Source organism: Heterodontus francisci, chromosome 34 (assembly GCF_036365525.1).
Source record: "Heterodontus francisci isolate sHetFra1 chromosome 34, sHetFra1.hap1, whole genome shotgun sequence".
Taxonomy (NCBI): Eukaryota; Metazoa; Chordata; class Chondrichthyes; order Heterodontiformes; family Heterodontidae; genus Heterodontus; species Heterodontus francisci.
The window spans coordinates 11,631,083-11,653,027 of record NC_090404.1 but is presented as its reverse complement, the minus strand read 5'-3'; the positions used below and the strand labels follow the sequence as shown (position 1 = coordinate 11,653,027).

The window sequence follows — 21,945 nt, the reverse complement described above, 5'->3', positions numbered from 1 at the left end:
GACAGAGAGAGTGAGGGATCTGTAAGAGGCTAGAGTTGGAGGAATGCAGAGTTCTCTGAGGGTTGTACGGCTGGAGGAGGTTACAGATATAGGGAGGGGTGAGACCTTGAAGAGATTTGAATCCGAGTTGAGAATTTTAAACTGGAGGCATTAGTGGACCTGGAGCCATTGCAGGTCAGTGAGCACAGTAGTGATGGAGGAGTGGGACTTTGTGATGTTTCGGGTAAAAGGCAGCAGAGTTTGGATGAGCTCAAGTTTAAGCAGGGTGGAGGTCAGTCAGAGAGCATTAGAATAGACAAGCAGGCTGATAACACAGAAGCACTGGAGGGGTCAAGAGAGGTGGTGATGAGGTAGAGATGGGTGTCATCAGTGTACATGTGGAACCTGATGTCATGTCTTTGGATGATGGCAGCAAGGGGGCAGCAGATAGATGAGGGATAGAAGGGGCCATCGATAGATCCTTGGGAAACTCCAAAGGTAACAGAATGAGAAGAGAAGCCATTGCTAGAGATTCTTTGGCTTTGACTGGATAGGTTTGAGCCGAGCAGAGGTCAGTCCCATTCAGCTTGTTGTAAAAATCTTGTTTAATAATTAGCTTGTCGTCCTGTTGTTTGTCATACTGTAGTAATCGAATTATATTCATCAATTAACCTCATTATATTCTACTTAATTGTAATCAATGTTGGACACTGTTCCCATGTGACTGCATCTTCATCTGTGAAGATGTAGCTGCATTTTTATCTGACAGGTGAAACATACCACATGGCCTAGGCCTACATGTAAAACTACAGTTTGTGGTTTAATCAGAGTTATTGCTGTGAAGACAGTCAAGGTTGACTGGTCCAGGCCACACTCCCTAACCATTAAAACTTATCGTCGACACTTGATGCATTAAAACAACTGTCAGAGCCTTCAGCCTTGAGTTCTTTTTAAAAAAAATTTATTTAGAGATATAGCACTGAAACAGGCCCTTCGGCCCACCGAGTCTGTGCCGACCATCAACCACCCATTTATACTAACCCTCGAGTAATCCCATATTCCCTATCATCTCCCTACACTAGGGGCAATTTATAATGGCCAATTTACCTATCAACCTGCAAGTCTTTGGCTGTGGGAGGAAACCGGAGCACCCAGTGAAAACCCACGCGGTCACAGGGAGAACTTGCAAACTCCGCACAGGCAGTACCCAGAAACGAACCCGGGTCCCTGGAGCTGTGAGGCTGCGGTGCTAACCACTGCGCCACTGTGTTTTAAATTAGTTAGTTCTTTCAATAAGACTTGTTAATTGCACAGTAATGCCTTAAAAATAATCAGCCACTTTCCTTTGAATTATACAACAGTCCTATGTATTACTTTGGAACATAGAACAGTACAGCACAGTACAGGCCCTTTGGCCCACGATGTTGTGCCGAACTACCTACCCTTCATTCTACTATCATCCATGTACCTATCCAAGAGTCGCTTAAATGCCCCTAATGTATCTGCTTCTACTACCACCGCTGGCAGCGCATTCCACGCACCCACCACTCTCTGTGTAAAGAACCTACCTCTGACATCTCCCCGAAACCTTCCTCCAATCACCTTAAAATTATGCCCCCTGGTGATAGCCCTTTCCACCCTGGGAAAAAGTCTCTGACTATCCACTCTATCTATGCCTCTCATCATCTTGTACCCCTCCATCAAGTCACCTCTCATCCTTCTTCGCTCCAATGAGAAAAGCCCTAGCTCCCTCAATCTTTCTTCGTAGGACATGCCCTCCAGTCCAGGCAGAATCCTGGTAAATCTCCTCTGCACCCTCTCTAAAGCTTCCACGTCCTTCCTATAATGAGGCGACCAGAACTGAACACAATATTCCAAGTGTGGTCGAACCAGGGCCTTATAGAGCTGCAGCATAACCTCGTGGCTCTTAAACTCAATCCCCCTGTTAATGAAAGCCAACACACCATACGCCTTCTGAACAGCCCTATCAACTTGGGTGGCAACTTTGAGCGATCTATGGACATGGACCCCAAGATCCCTCTGTTCCTCCACACTACTAAGAATCCTATCTTTAAGCCTGTATTCCGCATTCAAATTCGACCTTCCAAAATGAATCACTTCACACTTTTCCAGGTTGAACTCCATCTGCCACTTCTCAGCCCAGCTCTGCATCCTGTCAATGTCCTGTTGCAACCTACAACAGCCTTCCACACTATCCACAACTCCAGCAACCTTCGTGTCATCGGCAAACTTGCTAACCCAGCCTTCCACTTCCTCATCCAAGTCATTTATAAAAATCACAAAGAGCAGAGGTCCCAGAACAGATCCTTGTGGAACACCACTGGTCACCGAGCTCCATGCTGAATACTTTCCATTTACTACCACCCTCTGACTTCGATGGGCCAGCCAATTTTGTATCCAGACAGCCAACTTTCCCTGTATCCCATGCCTCCTTACTTTCTGAATGAGCCTACCATGGGGAACCTTATCAAACGCCTTGCTAAAATCCATATACACCACATCCATTGTTCTTCCTTCATCAATGTGTTTTGTCACATCTTCAAAGAATTCAATAAGGCTTGTGAGGCATGACCTCACAAAGCCATGCTGACTGTCTCTAATCAAACCATGCTTTTCCAAATAAACATAAATCCTGTCTCTTAGAATCCTCTCCAATAATTTGCCCACTACCGACGTAAGACTGACTGGTCTATAATTCCCAGGGTTATCCCTATTCCCTTTCTTGAACAAGGGAACAACATTTGCCACCCTCCAATCATCCGGTACTACTCCAGTGGACAGTGAAGACGCAAAGGTCATCGCCAAAGGCGCAGCAATCTCATCCCTCGCTTCCGGTAATATCCTTGGGTATATCCCGTCTGGCCCCGGGGACTTATCTGTCCTCATATCATTCAAAATTTCCAGCACATCCTCCCTCTTAACCTCTACCTGTTCGAGCATATCAGCCTGTTCCACGCTGTCCTCACAAACGACCAGGTCCCTCTCACTAGTGAATACTGAAGCAAAGTATTCATTTAGGACCTCCCCTACCACCTCCAACTCCAGGCACAAGTTCCCTCCACTATCCCTGATCGGCCCTACCCTCACTCTGGCCATCCTCTTGTTCCACACAAATGTAGAACGCCCTGGGATTTTCCTTAATCCTACCCGCCAAGACTTTTTCATGTCCCCTTCTAGCTCTGCTAAGTCCATTCTTCAGTTCCTTCCTGGCTACCTTGTAACCCTCTAGAGCCCTGTCTGATCCTTGTTTCCTCAACCTTAAGTAAGCTTCCTTCTTCCTCTCGACTAGCTGTTCCACATCTCTTGTCATCCAAGGTTCCTTCACCCTACCATCCCTTCCCTGCCTCATCGGGACAAACCTATCCAGCAGTCGCAGCAAGTGCTCCCTCAACAACCTCCACATTTCTGTCGTGCATTTCCCTGAGAGCATCTGTTCCCAATTTATGCTCCCCAGTTCCTGTCTAATAGCATTGTAATTCCCCCTCCCCCAATTAAATATTTTCCCATCCCGTCTGCTCCTGTCCCTCTCCATGACTATAGTAAAGGTCAGGGAGTTGTGATCACTATCACCGAAATGCTCTCCCACCGAGAGATCTGCCACCTGGCCTGGTTCGTTGCCAAGCATCAAGTCCAACATAGTCTCCCCTCTAGTCGGCCTATCTACATATTGAGTCAGGAAACCTTCCTGGACATACCTGACAAAAACTGCTCCATCCAAACTATTTGCACTAAGGAGGTTCCAATCAATATTAGGGAAGTTGAAGTCACCCATGACAACAACCCTGTTACTTCTGCACCTTTCCAAAATCTGCCTCCCAATCTGTTCCTCCATGTCTCTGTTGCTATTGGGGGTCTATAGAAAACTCCCAACAAAGTGACTGCTCCTTGCCTGTTTCTGACTTCCACCCATAATGACTCAGTAGACAAACCCTCCTCGACGACCTCCCTTTCTGCAGCTGTGATACTATCCCTGATTAACAATGGCACTCCCCCACCTCTTTTACCTCCCTCCCTATTCCTTTTGAAACATCTAAACCCCGGAACATCCAACATCCATTCCTGCCCCTGTGATATCCACATCTCTGTAATGGCCACAACATCGTAGCTCCAAGTACTGATCCATGCTCTAAGTTCATCACCCTTATTCCTGACACTTCTTGCGTTAAAATAGACACACTTCAACCCGTCATACTGGCTGCAACTTTGCCGTGTCAACTGTCTAACCTTCCTCACAGACTCTCTGTGCTCGGTATCTGCCTGTTCAACAGCTACCCCATCCACTGATCCGTAGCTCCGGTTCCCATCCCCCTGCCAAACTAGTTTAAACCCTCCCGATCCTTTAGTTCTGTAAGCTTAAGAATCAAGTTCTGTAATTAGTTTTGTAGTTATGTCGTCTTTTTCCTTTTGCTCTTGTTACTTATGAACCTGTACTCATGGAGTGTATCCTACTGTATTTTGTAAGTGTCTCTTGCTACCTCATCCTTACATGCTGATTGTCTTTATATGCTGGTTTCATACATGTGTAGATTTTATGTATGAAGTAGTTTTGTAATTTCTGCATTAATCTTGAGGCTGTGTAATGTGTCATTGTATAATGATGGGTACTGCGTATCACAAGGCACCATAGAATCTTATTAGTAAACCATTAAATTTAATGAAAGGACCAAAAAATGCTGTAATGAGGGTACTGTTCTGCAGGTGACTGGTTCCCTCAGGTGTCAATCAGAAAGTGACATCCGCAGGTGACTGCCACTCTAAAGAACTAGAGGCTGGGAACGCCACTGATCATGAGAGTGGCCAATGCACCAGAAGAGGTTAAAAAGACTCGCTGCCAGCAACAGGGCGCAGACTGTGAAGTTGGAGACTGCATACCCGGTGACAGAGCGAGGAGACCATCTGTTGAACTGCGCCCAAAGTTGACTCGGGAGGCAAGACCCACATTGAGCCAGTAAAATCGCTGCCTAACTTTTGATAGGTATTACTTTTGTTACTTAATAAATATTTCCTGATATTACAACACCAGATTATCTTATTGCCTGTATTGTTATCGTCTCAAAAGGACAAATAAATATTAATTGGGTAAATACTCATAGTTCGAGTTAATAAGACCCAGAACTCTTACAGAAGGGATTCACCTTTTACATGTTGTGACTGAGAAGGGCTTTAAAAAAGGATCTGCTGAAACATCAACTCACCCACTCTAGGGAGAGACCATTCATCTGCTCCATGTGTGGGAAGGGATTCACTCATTCATCCCACCCGCTAAAATACCAGCGAGTTCACAAGTGACAGTAGGGATTGGGGATTCTGCTGTAATTGCTGTTGTGAATCACATCCAGGACTGAATCATGTTCATTCTGATAGCTAGGATTTATTTCTGTTATTAATAACCCCTATAACTGGGCTGGAGTTTAATAATCTAATAATTCTCAAATGAATTAAAATTGTTTCAAATACAGTTTGTCAGCTCTTTAACTTCTCCAAGATAGCAGTAGACTAATTGATGTCCTGTTCCTGACTGCTCCATTTTTGGGCCTTTTCTCATAGACAAGTCTCAGCTCCACATACCTTCCAGGGTGCCTCTTCTCGCCTTGCTATTGTTATGATCCTGTAGTTTTTTTTTTCCAGGAAGAAGGTGCTGTGCCTTTAAGGCTGGAAAAAGAGCTGTACTGCTTTAAGGCAGCAAGCTCTAAAGACTGAGTCAAAGAATGCATTCTCGTTACCTTGGATACAGCCACTCAGACTGAGCATCGAGAGATACATTTGTTACAATTTAATTTTGAACTGGCTTATAGTGCAAACAGCCTGTTCTAACAGAGGACACAGACAGCTGTGTGTTAGCACCTGAAAGAAGTGCTCTCAGCCCATTTAAACTGAAGGAAGAAAGTTTAGTCTGTTTATTTATTATTCTCTCTCAATTCTGAAAAGTCAAGCCAAAACAGAGATCTCTGATAATTTAAACTGAAGGAAGAGAAGTTAGACTGTGACAATCTTTTATTCCTCAAAATTTCGAATGCCAGATTGATTCTATTGAAAGTGGTTGCAAGTTGTTGATCTACTGTGCCCATCGCTGGAAGAAAGAGGAGTTTGAAACGTCAGGTGTTGGACTGTTTTCATTTCCTCATCGGACCCTGAAAAATTTTGTGTGGACTTTAATCAGAGGATTGTTCATTGGAAAGTGTAAATTTTCAAGGATTCAAATTTTTCTATTTTAAATGTTTATATCTTTGTAGAGTTTTAGAATTTAGTTTTTCTAATTAAAGTTAATTTGTTGATTTAAAGACACCTGGTTTGGTTAGCCTCGTTCGGGGATTAATAGATGGTCCAATTTGGCTGGTTCTTTCTGTAATTTGGAAATTCAAAATGATATGTTAGGCGATCTGTGGAGGGACGGGATTGAATTAACAGTGCGTTGGTCCCACCACAATCAGAATTGTACATTTTGATTGGGGGCTTTGACTGGAGCAGTCAGTTGTAACACTATCCAGGAAAGGTATCGGTAACATGCCCAGGATCACTAAACACAAGACCCAATCTGTTCATCACTGTCACCTACTGGACTCTCATCTTCAATGCGTGACTAGAATATCATGCCTGTAAACCCAATCAGGAAATTATTTAACAGGAGCCTTTAGGTCAATGAGACTTTCTTAAGGTGCCAACATTATAAATATACATTCCTCTAAGGCACAAAATCCCAACAGGAAAGATGAATCAACTGTGTCTAACAAAACAAGTTAAAGATTGCATTCGATCAAAGGAAGGGGCTTATAAGGTTGCCAGAAAAAGTGGTAAGCCTGAGGATTGGGAGCAATTTAGAATCCAGCAAAGAATGACCAAGAAATTGATAAAGGGAAAAGAGAATATAAATGCAAGCTAGTGAGAAACATAAAGGCAGACTGTAAAAGCTTCATTAGGTATGTGAAAAGGGAAAGATTAGCAAGAACAAATGTGGGTCAATTACAGACAGAGACAGGAGAATTTATAATGGAGAATAGGGAAATGGTGGAGAAACAATTACTTTCTGTCTTCATGAAGGAAAGGACAGAAAATCTCCTGGAAATACTAGGGAACCAAGGGACTTGTGAAAATGAGTAACTGAAAGAAATTAGTATTAATAAAGAGGTAGTACTGAAAAAATTAACTGGATTGCAGGTTGATAAATCCCCTGGATCAGATGAAGCTACATCCCAGAGTGTTGAAGGATGTGGCTAGAGAGATAATGGATGCATTGGTGATTATCTTTCAAAATTCTATGGATCCTGGGAAGGTTCCTGCAGACTGGAAAGTAGCAAATGTAACCACACTCCCATTTAAGAAAGGAGGGAAAGAAAAAATGGGGAACTACAGACCTGTTAGTTTGACATCAGTAGTAGGGAAAATATAATCTAATATAAAGGATGTGATAACGAGACACTTAGAAAATAATGATATGATTGGGTAGAGTCAACATGGAATTATGAAAGGGAAATCATGTTTGACAAACCTGTTGGAGTTTATTTGGGGATCTTACTTGTAGTATCAGTAAAGGAGAACCAGTGGATGTTGTGTATTTGGATTTTCAGAAGGCTTTTGATAAGGTCTCACACAGGAGGTGAGCAAACAAAATTAAAGCACATGGGATTGGGGGTAAGATACTGCTATGAATTGAGAATTGGTTAACAGACAGAAACAGAGAGTAGGGATAAATAGGTCATTCTAAGGACGGTGGGCTGTTGCTAATGGGCTACCGCAAGGATCAGTGCTGGGACCGCAGCTCTTCACAATCTAGATAAATGACTTGGATGTGGGGACCAAATATAATATTTCCAAATTTGCTGATGACACTAAACTAGGTGGGAATGTAGGCTGTGAGGAGGATGCAAGGAGGCTTCAAGGGGGACTTGGACAGGTTAAGTGAATGACCAAGAACATGGCAGATAGAATATAATGTAAATAATTGTGAAGTTATCCACTTTGGTAAAAAAAAACCAGAAAGAAGGCGTATTTCTTAAATGGTGAGAGGTTGTGAATGTCAAGATGGCCCATGTGACCGGGGCTGGTATAGCTGGACAGGGCCTGACCCAGCACTGGCAGGACAGGACAATCCCACTAGGAGGTGATATAAAGCTGAATTAACAATAACGTGCATCATTTTCATTCTTTAATTAATTTTACAATGCAACTCAGTGGATATTTCCTGTCGGGAAAAGAAGGATAAAGGTTTTCACATCAATACATCAATGTTCAGTATATTGGACAGACCTGGAAAACATTCCTGCAAGTCCTTCTAAAAGGACGCTGATGAACTTTACATTCAGAAATGTGAATGTATAAGGAGTTTATAGTATAATTTAGGTAGGGTGGGGGGGATCTGTGATTACTAATCTATTTGAAAGGGGTCTTGCAACCAAAAATCTTTGACAATCACTGCTGTCGATTTGATGTAACTATGTATTCACTGTAATTCTCTAACTCCATGTTACCCTGCGTCTGACTCCTGATGTAGCTGGAAAAGTTTTTCCTATTATTACCACAATTGTGCACCGTCTCTTAGCTTCTCTCATGGCTGCTTTTTGTCTCCCTCAATTGTGGGTGATATTTGACCTTATTAACCTGTAAACTGAATTCATCTCGATCCAAACTGGGTTCAATGTAAGACAGGAATCATTCACCCCAAGACCTACATAGGCTTATAAAACCCCAGACAGAAAAAGAAAGCTTATGACAGTCACAAAAAAACTTAATACTTCAGAAAGCCTAGAGGAGTATAGAAAGTGTAGGGGTGAAGTAAAGAAGGAAATTAGGAAAGTGAAGAGAGAACATGAAAAAATATTGGAAGGTAAAATCAAGGAAAACCCGAAGATGTTTTATCAGTACATGAAGAGCAAGAGGATAACTAAGGAAAGGGTAGGGCCCATCAGAGATGTACAAAGGAACTTATAAGTGGATGCAGAAGTTGTGGGCAGGATTCTTCAGGAGTACTTTGTCTCCATCTTCACAAAAGAGAGGGATGATGTCGATATTGTAGTTAAAGAGGAGGAGTGTGAAATATTAGATACAATAAGCATAATGAGAGAAGTAGTATTAGAGGGTCTGACATCCGTGAAAGTGGTTAAATCACCAGGGCTGGATGGATTGTATCCCAGGCTGTCAAAGGAAGCTAAGGAGGAAATAGCAGATGCTCTGAGGATCATCTTCAAATCCTCACTAGATACATGTGAGGTACCAGAGGATTGGACGTCTGCGAACATTGTACCATTGTTTAAAAAGGGTACGAAGGACAGAACAAATAATTATAGGCCAGTCAGTCTGACCTCAGCGGTCGGCAAATTATTAGAATCAATTCTGAGAGATAGGATTAACTGTCACTTAGAAAAACACAGATCAATCAGGGATAGTCAGCATGGACTTGTTAAGGGAGTGTCCTGTCTTACCAACTTACTTGAATGTTTTGAGGAAGTAACAAGGAGAATTGATGAGGGTATTGCAGTGGATGCTGTCGACATGGATTTTTGTAAAGCATTTGACAAGATCCCACATGGCAAACTGGTCAGATAAGTAAAAGCCCATGGGATACAGGGGAATGTGGCGAGTTGGATCCAAAATTGGCTCAGTGACAGGAAACAAAGGGTAATGGTTGACGGATGTTTTTGCGATTGGAAGGCAGTTTCCAGTGGTGTTCTACAGGGCTCACAGTTGGGTCCCTTGCTGTTTGTGGTAAATATTAATGATTTGGACTGAAATGTGGGAGGCATGATTGGGAAATTTGCTGAAGACACAAAAACTTGCCACATATTTGATAGTGAAGAGGATTACTGAAGACTCCAGAATTATATCAATGGTTTAGTTGAGTGGGCAGAAAGGTGGCAAATGGAAATCAATCCGGAGAAGTGTAAGGTAATGCATTTGGGGTGGGCAAACAAATCACAATAAACGGGAGGATATTGAGAGGGGTAGAAGTGAGACCTTGGAGTGCATGTCCACAGGTTCCTGAAGGTGGCAGGACAGGTAGATAAAGCAGTGAAGAAGGCATATGGAATGCTTTTCTTTATTGACTGAGGTATAGAATACAAAAGCAGAGATGTAATGCTGGAACTGTATAAAATGCTGGTTAGGCCACAGCTGAAGTATTGCATACAGTTCTGCTCACCACATTACAGGAAGGACATAATTGCTCTGGAAAGAGTGCAGAGGAGGTTTATAAGAATGTTGCCAGGGCTTGAAAGTTGCAGCTATGAGGAAAGATTGGATAAGCTAGGGTTGTTTTCCTTAAAACAAAAGAGGTTGAGCAGTGATTTAATTGAGGTGTACAAAATAATGAGGAGTCTAGATAGGAAGGACCTGTTTTCCCTAGCAGAGAGATCAATTACCAGGGGGAACAGATTTAAGGTGATTGGTAGAAGGATTAGAGGGGGCATGTGGAAAAACTTGTTCACCCAGAGGGTTCTGGGTGTCTGGAATTCACTGCCTGGATCGGTGGTGGAGGCAGTAACCCTCAAGTCATCTGAAAGGTACCTGAACCTGCATCTGAAGTGCTGCAACCTGCAAGGCTATGGACCAGGTGCTGGAAGGTGGGATTAGATTGGGTGGCTAGTTTTTTTAGCCGGCGCAAACACGGTGGGCTGAATGGCCTCTTTCTGTGCTGAAAATTTTCTATAGCTCTACAGTTCCTCACCATATATTTGTCAGGATACTGAAACCCAGCTTTCTTACAGTCCACTCCTGGAGGATCCACTCTCTGAACCTACAACCTTCAACAAAGTCAGTGGTGGAGGTTCACAGCTGGACTGATTCCAGTGTAACTGTTGGAATCGCACCCCTGTGGATGTTCCAGGTCATTTATTAATTATCCTGGTGTCCAACATGCACAAAACAGGGAATTCCTGGAAACACACTGCAGGTTCTTCATTATCTGGAGATCAAATGTGTGTTGTGTAATTGTCCCAGCAATTAACAGCTCCTGTGAACTCCTCTGTATGCTATTTTAATGCAAAATTTACTCTATTTATTTTCTTCTTCTTTGGCCTCCTTATCTCGAGAGACAATGGGTAAGCGCCTGGAGGTGGTCAGTGGTGTATGGAGCATCGCCTGGAGTGGCTATAAAGGCCAATTCTAGAGTGACAGGCTCTTCCACAGGTGCTGCAGAAAAATTTGATTGTCGGGGCTGATACACAGTTGGCTCTCCCCTTGCGCCTCTGTCTTTTTTCCTGCCAACTGCTAAGTCTCTTCGACTCGCCACACTTTAGCCCCGCCTTTATGGCTGTCCGCCAGCTCTGGCGAACGCTGGCAACTGACTCCCACGACTTGTGATCAATGTCACAGGATTTCATGTCACGTTTGCAGACGTCTTTAAAGCGGAGACATGGACGGCTGGTGGGTCTGATACCAGTGGCGAGCTCGCTGGACAATGTGTCTTTGGGGATCCTGCCACCTTCCATGCGGCTCACATGGTCAAGCCATCTCAAGCGCCGCTGACTCAGTAGTGTGTATAAGCTGGGGATGTTGGCCGCCCCGAGGACTTCTGTGTTGGAGATACGGTCCTGCCACCTGATGCCAAGGATTCTCCGGAGGCAGCGAAGATGGAATGAATTGAGATGTCGCTCTTGGCTGACATACGTTGTCCAGGCCTCGCACTGACACCAGTTGTGAGGAAAGAGGGAGCTGTGCCATTGGGATGGCCTTCACCTGAACCGTGCTGGGACCAGTGTCCTGGAAAATCATATAACTAGGGCTGTAGAGAGGGCTTTAAAATAAATAGTGGAGGCGGGGGAGTGTTCAGGTGAGGGGAAATTTAGAAAGTTAACCCTAACGTGTTGTTATTTCTATTTTTGCAATGATAGCCATTTCAGAGTCGTGGTTGCAAGGTCACTCTAGAATTGGCCTTTATAGCCACTCCAGGCACTGCTTCACAAACCACTGACCACCTCCAGGCGCTTACCCATTGTCTCTTGAGACAAGGAGGCCAAAGAAAGAAAGAAAGAAGAAAAAGAAAGGTGCCAGTGCCCCATGAATTGAAACCCATTTCTCCCATACCAATCTTTCAGCCACACATTCAACTCTCTGATCTTATTTGCCCTAAGCCAATTTGCTCGTGACTCAGCTATAATGCAGAGATTATTACCTTTGTGGTTCTGCTTTTTAATTTAGTCCCTTGCTGCTTATACTCCCTCAGCAGAACCTTTTTCTTAGTCCTACCTATGTTGTTGGTACCCACAACAACTGGATCCTTCCCCTCCCACTCCAAGTTCCTCTCCAGCCCCGAGAAGCTGCTCTTAACCCTGGCATCAGGCAGGCAACACAGCCTTTGGAACTCATGCTCTCAGCGGCAAAGAACAGTATCTATCTCCTTAAATATACTGCCTCGACTACTACATTCCTTTTTACTTCCCCCATTTGAATGGTCCCCAGCAGCATGGTGCTGTGGTCGGTTTTCAGTCCCTATTCTCGTCTACACAAGCTGCAAGAACCTTGAACCTGTTGGACAGTGCAACGGCCGAGATTCCTCCATTGCTACCTTCTGGGTCCCCATACCTGCCTCACTCGCAGTCACACCCTCCTGACCCTGACCATGGACCAAATTTGAAGTACCTAGCCTAAGGAGTGTGACTGTCTCCTGGAACAAAGCGTCCAGGTGACTATCCCCCTCCCTGATACATTGCAGTGTCCGAATCGTGGATTCAAGCTCATCAACTCTGAGCCGAAGTTCCTCGCGCTTCAGACACTAACTGCAGTTGTGGTTGCAGTGGATCACACTGGTATCCACCAGCTTCCACATGCTACAGCTGCAACACATCACCTGCCCAGCCATCTCTTGTGTTTTATTTAACTAATTAGGTTTCAAGTTCAGAAATATCACTGACAATTTGTAGTTTTAATAAGTAGTTTAACTAATTAACATACAAATTTAATAAAATACTTCTTCTGTAAAAGACCAGAATAGCACCTCCTCCTTTGCTGCACCAAATTCCCACACTTAGCAAATTCCCGAGTTCAGCTCTCTGTCTCGCAGTCGAGCAGAACATTGTGCGGCTTACTTTGTGTGTTAGCAAAATCTCTTGTATTTATGCTAACTAGAATTCCACAGACCCGAGTCAGGCCCTGCTGACTAGGGAACCAGTTCTAACTAGCTACCTAAGTAACTAACTGTGCAGCTGACACTAGTAGGCAGCTTGCTTACCATTGACCAAGACTGAAAGGAATTACAATTTAATGTTAAAGTCAAGTTAAATGCTAAATGGAAACGTGACTAGATTTTAGAAAGAGATCACAGAATAATACAGTGCAGAAGAGGCCCTTCGGCCCATTGGGTCTGCACCGATGCATTAAAGACACCTGACCTGTCTACCTAATCCCATTTGCCAGCACTTGGCCCATAGTCTTGAATGTTATGACATGCCAAGTGCTCATCCAGGTACTTTTTAAAGGATGTGAGACAACCCGCCTCCACCACCCTCCCAGGCAGGGCATTGCAGATCGTTACCACCCTCTGGATAAAAAAGGTTCTTCCTCAAATCCCCCTTAAACCTCCTGCCCCTCACCTTAAACTTGTGTCCCCTCATTACTGACCCTTCAACTACGGGGAACAGCTGCTCCCTATCCACCCTGTCCATGCCCTTCAAATCTTGTACACCTCGATCAGGTCACCCCTCAGTCCTCTCTGCTCCAGTGAAAACAACCCAAGCCTATCCAACCCAACCTCTCTTCATAGCTTAAATGTTCCATCCCAGGCAACATCATGGTGAATCGCCTCTGCACCTCCTCCAGTGCAATCACATCCTTCCTATAATGTGGCAACCAGAATTGCACACAGTACTCCAGCTGTGGCCTTACCAAAGTTCTATACAACTCCAACATGACCTCCCTGCTTTTGTAATCTATGCCTCGATTGATGAAGGCAAGTGTCCCATATGCCTTTTTCACCACCCTATTAACTAACCATCAACTGCTGCTGGAGGAGTATCAATTCGGTGAAAGACGCCCTTTGGTTTGCCCAAAACTTGCTGGTCTCCCAGCGCAAAGAGTTGTCCACCACCGAGTGTTGCAGCCTGGCACATTCCAAGGTCCAGGACAACGTGCTGAGGGACGCACTAAAGCTTGGGGCAGCTGCAGCAAAGGCTCAATGGGGAAAGACCACTGTGTAAGGTCCCCCCACCAAGCTGAACGGAGGGGCTGGATCCATGGGAAACCCCTCGAACTGTATTTTCATTTGCTGCAAAATGTTCATGGCATGAAAAATGAAATGGAAGGGTTGCAACTCACTCCTGTATTGAAGGAAACTGACCTCATTTGCACTGCTTGTAATTTTTGACTTGGTGCTGTTCAGAACTGTTTTGTCATGTAATTTCTACAGATTTTTATGAATAAAGTATATTTTGGAAATAAAAAAAAGTTCTCCAGCCCCTGTGTGCAGAGTGAGAATCAAATCGATGAGTCAATGATTTTCTCTCCTGGTCACGGGCCCCCTGAAGCACCGCCCATCCTATATGTCGTCATCAAGATGGTCGCGCATGCGCTCTGCTCCCCGCTCAGCCATTAACCTGGGCCTGTTCCCGAGAAAAAGCCCCGGAGCTGCAAACGCGGGATCTGGAGGTTCTTATTCGGGGCTTGCGGCCTATACACCAGGTGTTTCTGAAGCCTGCCCGCTCGCGAGCCCCATTCCAACCCTGCGCCCCGCCGATTCCCACCCGCTGCAAAACCGTCTCCAGATCTCCTGTGTTGTGAATGGGGGAAACCCACTTCCGCGTTCAATGTCGGGCCACAGACCGGGCATTGGAAAACCCAAAACACAAAGCGATACAAGTAAACTATGATCAAGATTAAAATATTCCTGCATAATATTTTGCCCAAGAAGAACTGCAAATGACGTACATCCCAGTTTGCAAAAGTTAAATGCCACTTTTTACAAAACAAGCAATGTTGTGGAATCTTCGTATTGGGAGTGGCGTTGAAGCAGATTTGCCCCGAACAAAGATGGCGACTGCGGGGCGGGGTTTGCAAAAACTCCGAGGACGGATGACACAACTGGTGCGCGTGCGCGGGTGGCGGTTGTCGGAGGCGCGCGGAGGATTTTTTTTCGCATCGAGAGGTTTGAGCTGGAAGCGGTTAACGATCGCCGGCGTTGCCATGGCTGCGGGGGCGGGGCTTGGTAACGGCGCGTGCGCCGGCACAGGTGGGCCATCGAGCTGAGCAGCAGCAGGTGAGCAGCCAGGAGTAAGGCCGCGGAGAGAGCCTGGGGCTTGAGTGGGCGGCGGTAGCCGGTAGGCCCCGGGCTGGCCTCTCTCCTGGGGAGGACACCACTCTGTTTGGGGCCATCTGAAACACGGGGATTTTAATGTCACAGCCTTTGAGGGGGAGGCAATGGGTGCGAGAAAATGTGGTTAGCACCGCAGCCTCACAGCTCCAGCGACCCGGGTTCAATTCTGGGTACTGCCTGTGTGGAGTTTGCAAGTTCTCCCTGTGTCTGCGTGGGTTTCCGCCGGGTGCTCCGGTTTCCTCCCACCTCCAAAGACTTGCAGGTTGATAGGTAAACTGGCCATTAAAAATTGCCCCTAGTGTAGGTAGGTGGTAGGAGAATGGTGGGGATGTGGTAGAGAATGTGGGATTAATGTATGATTAGTGTAAAATGGGTGTTTGTTGGTCGGCACAGACTCGGTGGGCCGAAGGGCCTGTTTCAGTGCTGTATTTCTAAATAAATAAATAAAACCTAGTTGATAATTACTGAGCTTGGATGGCTTTTGGTGTCTCCAGTAGGTGGGCTTCAGATTTTCCACCAGACCCTTTGAGGAAAGGACAGGCTGCAAGTTTTTACTAATTCATTTTTGGGATGTGGGCATCGCTGGTATTTATTACCCTGTCCCTGTTTGCCCCGTGAGAAGGTGCTGGTGGTGGGCGGCCGCCTCCTTGAGCTGGTTTAGAATCGTAGAAAGTTTAAGACGCAGAAAGAGGCCATTTGGCCCATCGTGTCTGTGCTGGCTGAAACATGATCCACCAATTCTAATCCCACCTTCCTGCGTTTGGTTCATAGCCCTGCACATTACAGCATTTGAGGTGCATATCCAGACTCCTTTTGAATGAGTTGGGGGTCTCTGCCTCAACTACCCTTTCAGACAGTGAGTTCCAGATCATCACCATCCTCTGGTTGAAAAAATCTTTCCTCATCTCCCCTCTAACTTTTCTACCAATCACTTTAAATCTATGCCCCCTCGTCACTGACCTCTCTGCTGTGGTGAATAGACCCTTCACCTCCACTCTATCCAGGCCTGTCAACATTTTATCAATTTCAATCAGATCTCCCCTCAGCCTTCTCTGTTGCAAGGAGAACAACTCCAGCCTATCCAATCTTTCCTCATAGGTGCATTTTTCCAGTCCTGGCAACATCCTTATAAATCACCTCTGTACCCTCTCTAGTGCAATTACATTTTTTCTGTAATGAGGTAACCACTTCAAGGATCTGTGTACATTCACTCCAAGGTCCCTCACTTCCTATACACTTCTCAGTAATTTCCCACTAATCATGTATTCCTTTGCCTTGTTTGATCTCCCCAAATGCATCACCTCACACTTCTCTGGGTTGAATTCCATATTCCACTTTCCTGCCCATCTGACCAGACCATCAATATCTTCCTGCAGCCTACAGCTATCCTCCTCGCTATCTACCACATGGCCAATCTTTGTGTCGTCTGCAAACTTATTGATCATGCCCTTTACATTTAATATATACCACAAAAAGCAGGGGATCCAGTGTTGAGCCCTGTGGAACGCCACTGGAAACAGCCCTCTAGTCACTAAAACACCCGTCAACAATTAGCCTTTGTTTCCTGCCTCTGAGCCAATTTTGTATCCACCTTGCTGCATTTCCCTGGATCCCATGGGATTTTATTTTTTTTAACCAGTCTGCCATGCGGGACCTTGTCAAAAGCCTTGCTAAAATTCATGTAGACCACATCAACTGCACGACTCTCATCTATCTTCCTTGTTACTGCTTCAAAAAAGTCGATCAAGTTTCATACAACTGAGTGGCTCGCTCGGCCACTTCAGGGGCAGTTAATAGTCACCCATGTTAGTGTAAGACTTCAGGCACATCTTGGACAGTCCCTCGGGAACGAGGATGGCTTTCTTCCACTCCAGGGTTGTGGGTCCTTAGGTGACTGAATCCGCACACTCTGCCACAGGTGGAGCAGATGATATTTGGTGGGGCGAGTCAATGGGATGCTCGAAATTCCGAACGCTGCTTCTGCTGTTTGCTTCGTGGTTGCTTATTCTCCATTTTGGGCAGTCTCAGATAAGAGATTCCCACGAAACAGTGGTGATGTCGCATTTTGTCATGGAGGATTTAAGGACATTCTTGTAGCGTTTCCTCTGCCCTCCTGGTAGCCTCTTGCCGTGATGGAGCTCAGAGTAGAAAGCTTGTTTTGGGAGTCTTGTGTCAGGCATCAGGATGTGGCCCACTCAAAGTAACTGACTAGCCATGACCAGTGTCTTGATACTGGGGATGTTGGCCTGAGAGAGGACACTGATATTGGAGTGCCTGTCCTGCCGGTGAATTTGTAGGATCTTGCGGAGGCACCACTGGTGTATCTCTCCGGGGCTTTGAGACAACTGCTGTACAATGTCTATGTTTCCGATGCATACAGGAGGGTAGATAACACTGCGGCTCTGTAGACCATCAGCTTGGTGCCAGGTGTGAGATCTTTTTCATCAAACACTTTTCCTCAGATGACCCAAAAACTGCGCTGACACACTGGAGGCGATGCTGAGTTTCATCATCGATGTCTGCCCTTGCTGAGAGGAGGCTCCCAAGGTATGGGCAGCGATCTACATTGTCCAATGGTTCACCATTGATCTTGATAGTTGGGAGGCAGTGTCGCACTGTGGGAGTAGGCTGGTAGAGGACCTTTGCTTTCCGGATGTTTAGCTTAAGGCCATTCTTTCATACGTCTCCGTGAATGCATCGACGAGTCACATACACAGGCCCAGACCGGGTAAGGTCAGCAGGTTTCCATCCCTCAGGGACATTAACAAACCAATTGTGAAAAAGTGGTCTATATATTCTTTTGCTGTTTGTGGGATCTTGCTGTGTGCAGCTTTGGCTGCTTACGTTTTCCTACATTACAAGACTGAGTTCACAATTTAAAGATGCTTAATTGGCTGTAAAGCACTTTGGAACACCCTGAGGTCAGGAAAGGTGCTGTATAAATGAACATTCTTAGGCAATCCAGCAGCTTCATGGTCATTTCTACTGACTTTTTTATTTCCAGATTTTGACTTCCAATTCTCAAACCACTATGGCGGGATTCGAACTCACAGTCTCTGGATTAATGTAACAGAACCACGACTGAGCACTGTGCAACAGAGTGTTTAATACGGGAATTTGGTAAGTGTGGGAAATTCAAGGGTTGGTCTCTTTCTAAAATCTAGTCAAGTTTTCTTTTAGCATTTAACTTGACTTTAACATTAAATTGTAGTTCCTTTTAGTCTTAGTCAATGTTAAACAAGCTTCCTGCTAGTGTCAGCTGCACAGTTAGTTACTTGGGTAGCTAGTTAGAACTGTTTCCCTAGTCAGCAGGGCCTGACTCAGGTCTGTAGAATTCTAGCTAGTATAAATACAGGAGGTTTTGTTCATGCACAAAGTAAGCAGCACAAAGATCTGCTCGACCGTGAGTGTCTGCAGCTCAAGGAACTTCGGTTCAGAGTTGATGAGCTGGAATCTGAGATTCGGGCACTGCGATGCACCAGGGAGGGGAGAATTCACCTGGACGCTTTGTTCCAGGAGGCAGTCACACTCCTTCGGCTAGGTATTTCAGATTTGGTCCATGGTCAGGGACAGGAGGGGGGGTGACTACAAGTGACGCAGGTATGGGGACCTAGAAGGTAGCAATGGAGCCCTTGTCCAACAGGTTCGAGGTTCTTGTAGCTTGTATGGACACGAGCAGGAACAGCAAACTGATCACAGCACTGTGCTGCAGGGGGCCATTCAAGTGGGCGGAGTGAAAATGAACATGGTTGTAGGGGACAGTATAGTTAGGGGGATAGGTACTTTTCTTTTGCAGCTGAGAGCATGTCTCAAAGTCTGTGTTGTCTGCCTGGTGCCGGTGTTTAGGACAGCTCCTCGGGGCTGGAGAGGAAGCTGGAGTGGGAGGGGAAGGATCCAGTTGTCAGCGTGCATATGGGTACCAATGACTGAAAAAAAGATTCTGCTGAGGGAGTATGAGTAGCTAGGGGTGAAATTAAAAAGCAGAACCACAAAGGTAATTTATTTTATTTAGAGATACAGCACTGAAACAGGCCCTTTGGCCCAACAAGTTTGTACCGACCATCAACCACCCATTTATACTAATCCTACACTAATCCCATACTCCTACCGCATCCCCACCTTCCCCTACCTATACTAGGGGAAATTTATAATGGACAATTTACCAATCAACCTGCAAGTCTTTGGCTGTGGGAGGAAACTGGAGCACCCAGTGAAAACCCACGCGGTCACAGGGAGAACTTGCAAACTCCACACAGGCAGTACCCAGAATTGAATCCGGGTCGTTGGAGCTGTGAGGCTGCGGTGCTAGCCACTGTGCCGCCCAAATCTCTGGATTACTACCTGAGCCACAAGTAAATTGGCTTAGCGTAAATAAGAGCAGAGAGTGAATGCATGTCTCAAAGATTGATGTGGGAGAAATGGGTTTCAATTCATGGGGCACTGGCACCCATTGGGACAGCCTTCACCGGAATTGTGCTGGGACCAGTGTCCTGGCAAATCTACTAGTAATACTAGGGCTGTAGAGAGCGCTTTAAAATAAATAGTGAGGGTGAGGGTTCAGATAAGGGGAAATTTAGAAAGTTAGTGAAAAAAGACAAGAGGTAGCACTACGGGCAATGATAACCAGAGTGTGACAGGAAGGGATAGCGTGTACAAGAGTAAGAGCGCAGCAGGAGATAAGGTCAGAGTAGGGAAAAATGGTTAAAAAGACAAAATTAAAGGCACTTTGTCTGAATGCATGCAGCATTCATAACAAGGTGGATGAGTTGATATCATACCCATTTATTTCTATTTGTGCTATGATAGCCATTTCAGAGATGTGGTTGCAAGGTGACCAAGGCCGGGAGCTAAATATTCAAGTCATTTCGATAGGATAGGAAGAAAGGAAAAGGAGGTGGAGTAGCTCTGTTAATAAAACATACATAAATGTATACAAGCATATGAATTAGGAGCAGGAGTAGGCCACGTGGCCCCTTGAACCTGCTCCGCCATTCAATACGATCATGGCTGATGTGATTGTAACCTCAATCAGATCAGTACAGTAGTAAGAATGATATTGGCTCGGAATATCAGGATGTAGAATCAGTTTGGGTGGAGATAAGTTTTTTTTAATTTGGTCTGGGATGCAGGCGTTGCTGGCTAGGCCTGAATTTATGGCCTATCGCTAATTGCCCTCGGGAATCTGGTGGTGAGCTGCCTTCTTAAACTGCTGCAGTCCTTGGGGTATAGGTACACCCATAATGCTCTTAGGAAGGGAGTTCCAGGACTTTGACCCAGCGACAGTGAAGAAATGGTGGTATAGTTCCAAATCAGGATGGTGTGTGGCTTGGAGGGGACCTTGCAGGTGGCGATGTTCTCATGCATCTGCTGCCCTTGTTCTTCTAGGTGTTAGAGGTCGAGGGTTTGGAAGGTGCTTTCTAAGGAGCCTTGGTGAGCTGCTGCAGTGCATCTTGTAGATGGTGTACACTGCTGCTGCTGTGCGTCAGTGGTGGAGGGAGTGAATGTTGAAGGTGGTGGATGGTGTTGAGCTTCTTGAGTGTTGTTGGAGCTGCACCCATCCAGGCAAGTGGAGAGTATTCCATCACACTCCTGACTTGTGCCTTGTAGATGGTGGACAGGCTTTGGGGAGTCAGGAAATGAGTTACTCGCCGCAGAATTCCCAACCTCTGACCTGCTCTTATAGGCACAGCATTTATGTGATTGGTCCAGTTCAATTTCTGGTCAATGGTGACACCCAGGATGTTGGTAGTGAGGATTCAGCAATGGTAATTCCATTGAACGTCAAGGGGAGATGGTTAAATTCTCTCTTATTTGAGATGGTCATTGCCTGGCACTTGTGTGGCACGAATGTTACTTGCCACTTATCAACCCGAGCCTGGATGTTGTCCAGGTCTTGCTGCATATTTATGTTTATAGACCCCTTAACGATAGCTACACTGTAGGACAGAATATAACTCAGGAAATAATGGGGGCTTGTACGAAAGGTACTGCAATATTGTCGGCAATTTTAATCTTCATATAGATAATATAATCAAATTGGCAACGGTAGCCTGGAGGATGAGTTCTTCAAGGCACAAAAACCCCCAAAAGTAAAGGCAGGCAACCGTGGATAAGAAAGGAAGTTAAGGATTGTATAAGGTTAAAAGAAAAGGCCTATTAAGTTGCCAGAAATAGTAGTGAACCTGAGAATTGGATGGATTTTAGAATACAGCAAAGGAGGATGAAGAAACTGATAAAGGGAGAATAGAATATGAATGTAATTTAGCAAAAAATATAAAAATTGACTATAAAAGCTTCTATAGGTACGTAAAAAGGTAACGTTTAGCTAAGACAAATGTGGGTCCATTACAGGCAGAGTCAGGAGAATTTATAATGGGGAATAGAGAAATGACAGAGAAGCGAAATGATTACTTTCTGTCTGTCTTCGCTGAGGAAGATACAAGAAATCTCCCAAAATTAGAGATCCAAGGGACTAGGGGGAATGAGGAATTGAAGGAAATTAGTATTAGTAAGAAGGTTATATTGGAGAAATTAATGGGGCTGAAGGCTGATAAGTCCCCAGGACTTGATATTCTACATCCCAGAGAGTTGAAAGAGGTAGTTATGGAGATAGTGGATGCATTGGTGATCATCTTCCAAAATTCTATAGATTCTGGAGCGGTTCCTGCAGATTGGAAGGTCACAAATGTCACCCCACTATTTAAGAAGGG

General features: G+C 45.1%; 1 protein-coding gene and 1 pseudogene across 1 annotated transcript in view; one reads left to right on the top strand and one right to left on the bottom strand.

Moving 5' to 3' along the window:
* The window catches only part of LOC137348636 (zinc finger protein 850-like), a 163,077-nt pseudogene that overhangs the window by 62,135 nt on the left and 78,997 nt on the right, over nucleotides 1-21,945 (bottom strand).
* LOC137348425 (zinc finger protein 721-like) overlaps nucleotides 1-21,945 on the top strand; it is a 61,136-nt gene that overhangs the window by 16,640 nt on the left and 22,551 nt on the right. The window contains exons 3-9 of the mRNA XM_068013735.1: nucleotides 155-350; nucleotides 5,160-5,285; nucleotides 7,520-7,594; nucleotides 9,129-9,253; nucleotides 14,512-14,781; nucleotides 14,894-15,151; nucleotides 17,154-17,328. Coding sequence (XP_067869836.1) covers nucleotides 155-350; nucleotides 5,160-5,285; nucleotides 7,520-7,594; nucleotides 9,129-9,253; nucleotides 14,512-14,781; nucleotides 14,894-15,151; nucleotides 17,154-17,328 — 1,225 coding nt within the window. The remainder of the gene's footprint in view (nucleotides 1-154; nucleotides 351-5,159; nucleotides 5,286-7,519; nucleotides 7,595-9,128; nucleotides 9,254-14,511; nucleotides 14,782-14,893; nucleotides 15,152-17,153; nucleotides 17,329-21,945) is intronic.